Here is a 6,570-nt window from a genome sequence, read left to right as displayed (position 1 = left end):
CTGAGGCGCCCCCTCCCTCCCCCCCTCCCTCCCTCCATCCCTCCCTCTTCCAGGGGCTCTGCGAGCTCTGCAGTTGAGGCCTTGGTCTGAGGCAGGAGTCCTGAGGTCACAGAGCAGAGGAGGCGCGGCCGCGTGCCAGTCGGTTGTCCAGGCGAGGTGGGTGCACCCCGCGTGGGGCCGGGGGCTCGCCCATCCCACCCCAGATGGGACCCCTCGGCCCCCAACCCCCACGCGGCCCCGCTCTCAGGCCTGGGAGCTCGGGGTCTGGGTGGGCTGGGCCTCCCCCTGAGGAGCCACCCCTCTTCTGTCTCCAAGGTCTGGCGACCATCATGTCCCTGGGTGAGAGCAGTATGTTCTGCAAGCTGAAGGAGGAGCCAAGAGAGGTCCCACTGCCATGGGATGCACCGCTGCCAGAGCCTGAGGACAGGGAGGTGGAGGAGGTGGAGTTGAAGAAGGAGGAGTTGGAGTTGAAGAAGGAGGAGTTGGAGGAGGAGAAGGTGGAGGAGGAGGAGGTGGAAGAAGTGCATTTGGAGGTGGAGGTTGAGGTGGAGGAGCTGGAGGTTGAGGTGGAGGAGGTGGAACCCCAGGAAGAGGAGTTGGAGGAGGAGGAGGTGGAGGTGGAGTTGGAGGTGGAGTTGGAGGTGGAGGAGGTGGACTCGGAGGAAGAGGAGGAGTTGGAGGAGGAGGAGGTGGAGTTGGAGGAGGAGAAAGCAGAGGAGGAGGAGGGGGGGTACCCATCTCCCCCCTCCTCCTCCTCCTCCTCCTCCCCTTCCTCCCCGTCCTCCTCCTGCTCTGTCCTCATTCTGGTCCCCCTGGAGGAGGGGTCTGCTGCTGCCGGGTCCCCGAGTCCTCCCCAGAGCCCTCGGAGCTCCTGCCCCTCCCCCAGTGCCATGGCAGGCGCTTCGGGGAGCCAGTCCCACCAGGGCTCCAGCAGCCCCGATGAGGAGGGGTCGAGCACCTGGGGGGCCCCGGCAGGGGCCCAGGCCTCGCTCCCAGATGCGCTCCGCGTGAAGGTGGCCGGCCTGGTGCTGCTTCTGCTCCTCAAGTATCGCACCAATCAGCCGACCACACGGGCGGAGATGCTGGCGGCGGTTAGCCAAGATGACCAGGACCGCTTCCCCGTGATCTTCCGCCGAGCCTGCGAGTATCTGCAGCTGGTCTTTGGAGTCGACGTGAAGGAAGTGGACCCCCGCGAGCGCTCCTACGTCCTGGTCAGCATCCTGGGCCTCAGCTGCGATGGGACGCCGAGTGGTAGGCACGGCATGCCCAAGACCAGCCTCCTGGTGCTGGTCCTGTGGGTGATCCTCCTGGAGGAGGACCGTGCCCCTGAGGAGGCGGTGTGGGAAGCGCTGGGGGTCATGGGGGTGTATGCCGGCAGGGAGCACGTATTCTATGGGGAGCCCAGGGAGCTGCTGACCGAAGTCTGGGTGCAGGAAGGGTACCTGGAGTACCGGCAGGTGCCCGGCAGCGAGCCCGCACGCTACGAGTTCCTGTGGGGTCCCAGGGCGCACGCAGAAACCAGCGCCGTGCAAGTGCTGCAGCACATCCTCGCGGTCAACAGCAGGCAGCCCGGGTCTCCGTGTCTGTCCGAAGAGGCTGTGAGCCATGAGGAAGAGCGGGCCTGAGCCCGAGGGGCAGCCGGGCCCGTTCCCACCTGGGGTCGAGCAGCCTCTCCTGCGGGGCACGAAGCCAGGCCACTTCTCCCCTGCGAGTGCGAGCAGAGCGGGCGCTGGGCGTTGTGAGTAGTGGAGGGCCAGGGCGGCTTGGGGGAAAGCGGGGCCAAGCGCACGTTTGGGTGGGTTCTTGTTCTCTGTCTACGTGGCCTCGGAAATCGATCTTTGTTTCGTCGAGGAAGTTTTCAGATGTTGTTCCTTGTCATAGAAGGTTTCGTGAGCCTCGGGCTCAGTGTGGGAGTGGCACCCACGCCACAGGTGTTCAAGAGTCAGAGTTTTGCCGTTTGGTGCAACGAGCTGGGAACCCTTCCGTCCTCGTTCGGGATCCAGAAGGGAATCGCGGTGCCTGGGCTGGGCACAGACAGGGATGTCTTGCAAACGTGAAGACCTTGGCAGTAAACGGATGGCTTCAGGACATGGAGAAATAAAAGATGTTCGTTCTTGCTTCTTGTCCCTTGTCATCTGTCATTCTGGACAAGGGACATAGAGATGTGTGCCTGCCTTTGCTTGGGTCTCCAAGAAAGGAGGAGACACTCGATCTGAGCAGAGGTCCCCAGCTCACTGGGACATTTGTGGCCGGACATTCGCTGAGCTCTGCTCACTCTCGGAAGGGCCCTGTGTTGGCAGTGAGGACACTAGGAGAGGCAGGACACGTCCCACCCATAGGTGACTATCTAGCAGCTGCGGTCCCCATGGGAAGGCAGGGAAAGGTCCCCTAAGAGGAGCAGAAGAAATGAAAGAAGGCTGAGGCGGTGGGGCTCCAGGGGGGGAGCCCCGCAGTGGAGATGCCCTGCCCGAGCCAGGCTGGCCTGGGATCTCTGTTCAGTGCGATGCTTCTGGGCAGCTCATCACAATGTAGCGGGGAGGGGACCGTGGCTGCGGTGTGCTCCCTGCCTCTGTCTCCAGGAAGTCGGGGAGTGAGAGCCTGGATCTGAGGCGCACAGACTCAGCTGTTCAGATGGCGGGGCACGGCCCGAGCCGGTCAGAGTCAAGGTGAAGATCCCGGAAAGGATAGTGACAGAGGTGGGGCCTCGGTCTTGGATGCCTGGTTCGGGCCGGCAGAGAGAAGGGGCCCGGCCGGGCAGCAAGGCGTGCACGTCGACATGTGAGGGAGCACGGCCGGCCCCCCATCCCGGAATCCAGGTCAGTCCAGCCGGCAGCCCGAGAGCCCCCGGCAGGGTGGTCAGGCGGAGCCCTTCTCCCAGCGGGGCTAAGGGTGGTAGACTCGGGGCCCCAGAGGGACGAGCCCAGGCTCTTCCTGGAGCTGGTGTCTGGACCGAGGGAGAGCGGTAGGGCCTAGTACACCCACCCACCCTGGGTAGAGGCGCTCAGGCCCCGCTGAGGCCGGGGTTTCTGGAGAGGGCGGCCGCAGGCTGCGTCCACTCAACTGTACCTCGGGGGTTTGAGGGAGCTGAGGACCTTGGGGTGAGGGACAGGATCCCAGGTCAGAAAGGGCAGGGGCACGGGCCGGGCTAGGGAGTCCAGGCGGGGACATGGGGGGAGGACCGAAGGACTCAGGTCCCTAGGACACACAGAAGGAACCTGCCGGAGCTTGGGCACCCGCGTCCTTCTGTGAAGGGCCAGGGGCAGGATGGGCATTTGGGTGGACGAGTCGGGCCAGACTTCCACAGCGGAGTCTCACAGACACAGGGTGTGTGTGTGTGTGTGTGGGTTGGGGGAGGCGGCTGGGACACCTCAAGTGGGCAGAGGGCAGGGCCTGGGTCCTGTGGCCATTCTTGGCGAGGATGCAGAAGGAGGACAGAGGGAGCCTGGGCCCCTCAACAGAGTCAGTCTGAGCCTTCCGAATGCCTGCCCCTCCCCCGCTGACATGGCAGGTGCTCCGGGGAGCCAGTCCGATGAGGACCCCAGCAGCCCCGATGAGGAGGGGTCCAGCACCAGAGGGGCCCCAGAAGGAGCCCAGCCCTCGCTCCCAGATGCATTCGGCATGAGGCTGGCTGACCTGGTGGCATTCCTGCTCCTCAAGTATCGCACTCAGCAGCCGACCGACCACACAGGCGGAGATGCTGGCGGCGGTCAGCCAAGATGACCAGGACCACGTCTCCGGGATCTTCCGTCAAGCCTGCGAGTATCTGCAGCTGGTCTTTGGTGTTGACGTGAAGGAAGCGGACGCCAGAGACCACTCCTTCTTCCTGGTCACCATCCTTGGCCTGATATGTGATGGGATGCTAAGCAGTAGGCAGGGCATGCCCACGGCCAGCCTCCTGGTGCTGGTCTTGGGGGTGGTCCTCCTGGAGAACAACTGTGCCCCTGAGGAGGAGGTGTGGAACGTGCGGGCTACCAACTGAGACCTACTCTGATGACAACGTGACCTAGGGGCAAGAAATCAGGACGCGTTATCAGGGCATTACGTGAGCAGCACCAACTAACCAGCAGGATCAGTTGGAAGAGACCAAAGTGGGAAGTGTGTGGCCACCGTGGATAAAAGGGGAGCTAACAACTGAAAAGCAACTCTGAGGACAACGTGACTTGGGGGCAAGAAAACAGGACTTTCTTTTGGGGCTTATCTGAGCAGGACCAACTAACCAGATGGAACAGTTGGAAAAGACCAAAGCAGAAAGTGGGGGGGAGGGGCTACCAACTGGGATCCTACTCTGAGGACCACTTGATCTAGAGGACAAGAAAACAGGACTCTTTGCTCGGGCCTAAATGCGCAGGACCAACTAACCAGCAGGAATATGTGGTGGAGACCAAAGGTGGGAGTGTGTGCTGGGGAGGGGTGGCTGGAATAAAATGGGGGCTACCAACTGGAACCCTACTCTGAGGACAACTTGACCTGGGGGAAAGATAAAAGGACTCATTGTTGTGGCCTATTTGAAGAGGACCAACTAACCGGCAGGAGCACGTGGAAGAGACCGAGGCGGAACTTTGTTGGCGGTAGGAATAAACGGGGGGCTACCAACTGAGAAACTACTCTGAGGGCAACTTGAACTGGGGGCAAGAGAACAGGACTCTTTTTGGGGCCTATCTGAGCAGGAACACCTAATCAGCGGGACCAGTAGGAAGAGACCAAAGCAGAAACTGTGAGGGGGGCAGCAGGAATAAAAGGGGGGCAACCACCTGAAACCATTCTCTGAGTAGAACTTTACCTGGGGGCAAGAAAAAAGGACTCTTTGTTGGGGCCTATCTGTGCCGGAGCAACTAACCAGCATTAACATTTTGAAGAGACCAATGCAGGAAGTGGGGGAAACGAATAAAAGGGAAGGCAACCATCTGAGACCCTATCCTGAACACAATTTGACCCGGTGGCAAGAAACCAGGACTACTGGTGCGTGTCTATCTGAGCAGGACCAACTAAGAAGCAGGAACAGTTGGAGGAGACCACAGCGGGAAGAGTGGGGAAGGGAACAAAGGGGGACTAAAAACTGAAACCCTACTTTGAAGACACCTTGACCTGGGGCATGAAAATAGGACTCTTTCTTGGGGCCTATCTGAGCCGGACCATCCAACCAAAAGGAAGAGTTGGAAGAGACCAAAGCAGCAAGTGGAGGCAATAAAGGGGGCCTACCAACTGAGACCCTACTCTGAGGACAACTTGACCTGGGGGCAAGTCAACAGGACTCTTTGCTGGGGCCTATCTGAGTAAGACCAACTAACCAGCAGGAACAGTTGCGAGAGACCAAAGCGGGAAGTAGGGAGGGGCAGGAATAAAAGGGGTGCTGCCAAGTGAGACACTACTCTGAGGACAATTTGACATAGGGGGCAGGAAAACAGGACTCTTGGTGGTGCCTATCTGAGCAGAACCAACTCATCAGGAACATTTGGAGGAGACCAAAGCAGGAAGTGTGTGTGTGTGTGTGTGTGTGTGTGTGTGTGTGTGTTGGGGGGTGGCAGGAATGAAAGTGGGGCTACAAACTGAAAACCAACTCTGAGGACAAATTGACCTGGGGGAAGAAAATCAGTCTTTGTCGGGGCCTATCAGAGCAGGTCCAATTAACCAGAAGGAACTGTTGGAAGAGATCAAAGTGGGAATTGGGGGAGGACAAGAATAAAAGGAGGGTACAAACTCAGACACTACTCTGAGGATAACTTGACCGAGGGGGCATGAAAACATAACTCTTTGTTCGCCCTATCTGAGCAGGAACAATTAACCGGCAGGGACATTTGGAAGAGACCAAAGTGGGAAGTGAGGAGGCAGGAATAAAAGACAAGTACCCCCTGAAACCCTACTCTGAGGACTCCTTGACCAGAGAGCAAGAATATAGGACTTGTTGTTGGGGCCTATCTGAGCAGAACCAACTAACAAGCAGGAATACTTGGAAAAGACCAAAGCAAAATGTGTGGGGTGAGGCTGTGAGTATAAAGGGGGGCTACCAACTGAGACCCTACCTTGGGGACAGCTTCATCTAGGCGGCAAGAAAATAGGACTTTTCGTTGGGGCCTAAGCAGAGCAGGGAACCAGCAGGGACATTTGGAGCAGACATAAGCGGGAAGTTGGGATGTGCAGGAATAAAGGCAGGGCTACTGCCTGCAACTCTACTCTGAGGACAACTTGACTTGGGGGCAAAAAACCAGGACTCTGTGTTGGGGCCTATCTGAGCAGGATGCACTCATCAGCAGGAACAATAGGACGAGACCAAAGCAGGAAGTGCGGCGGGGGGGGGGGGGCAGGAATGGGGGGGAGCTACCAACTGAGAGCCTACTCTGAGGGCAACTTAACCTAGGGGGCAAGAAAACAGGACTCTGTGTTGGGACATAGGTGAGCAGGACCAACTAACTAGAAGGAACAGTTAGAAGAGACCAAATAGGGAAGTGTGTGGGGGGTGGGAATAAAAGGGGAGCAACCAACTGAGACCCGACTCTGAGGACAACTTGACTCAGGAGGCAAGAAAACAGGACTCTTTGTTGTGGGCCTACCTGACCAGGAACAACTAACCAA

The 6,570-nt window shown here is 59.1% G+C and overlaps 2 protein-coding genes across 2 annotated transcripts; both read left to right on the top strand.

The window, feature by feature from the left end:
• The first annotated feature begins 781 nt into the window (after positions 1–781).
• On the top strand, positions 782–2,117 carry LOC124525370 (melanoma-associated antigen 8-like). The gene is made up of 3 exons (XM_047097748.1): positions 782–1,211; positions 1,434–1,738; positions 1,882–2,117. The coding sequence occupies exons 1-2, from the start codon at positions 891–893 to the stop codon at positions 1,623–1,625; spliced, it is 513 nt and encodes a 170-aa protein (XP_046953704.1). The 5' UTR covers positions 782–890; the 3' UTR covers positions 1,626–1,738; positions 1,882–2,117.
• A 1,147-nt stretch (positions 2,118–3,264) lies between these two features.
• LOC124525359 (melanoma-associated antigen 10-like) lies at positions 3,265–4,000 on the top strand. Its single transcript, XM_047097731.1, is given in 2 exon segments — positions 3,265–3,675; positions 3,677–4,000. Coding segments are annotated over 2 exon segments (714 nt in total). The 3' UTR covers positions 3,980–4,000.
• The last annotated feature ends 2,570 nt before the right edge of the window (positions 4,001–6,570 follow it).

This window comes from Lynx rufus, unplaced genomic scaffold, assembly GCF_022079265.1.
Source record: "Lynx rufus isolate CCGP_SWC_20201006 ecotype Redwood Valley unplaced genomic scaffold, mLynRuf1.p SCAF_40, whole genome shotgun sequence".
Classification (NCBI taxonomy): Eukaryota; Metazoa; Chordata; class Mammalia; order Carnivora; family Felidae; genus Lynx; species Lynx rufus.
Note: the sequence above shows the minus strand (reverse complement) of the source record. Positions and strands in the feature narration are given on the sequence as shown.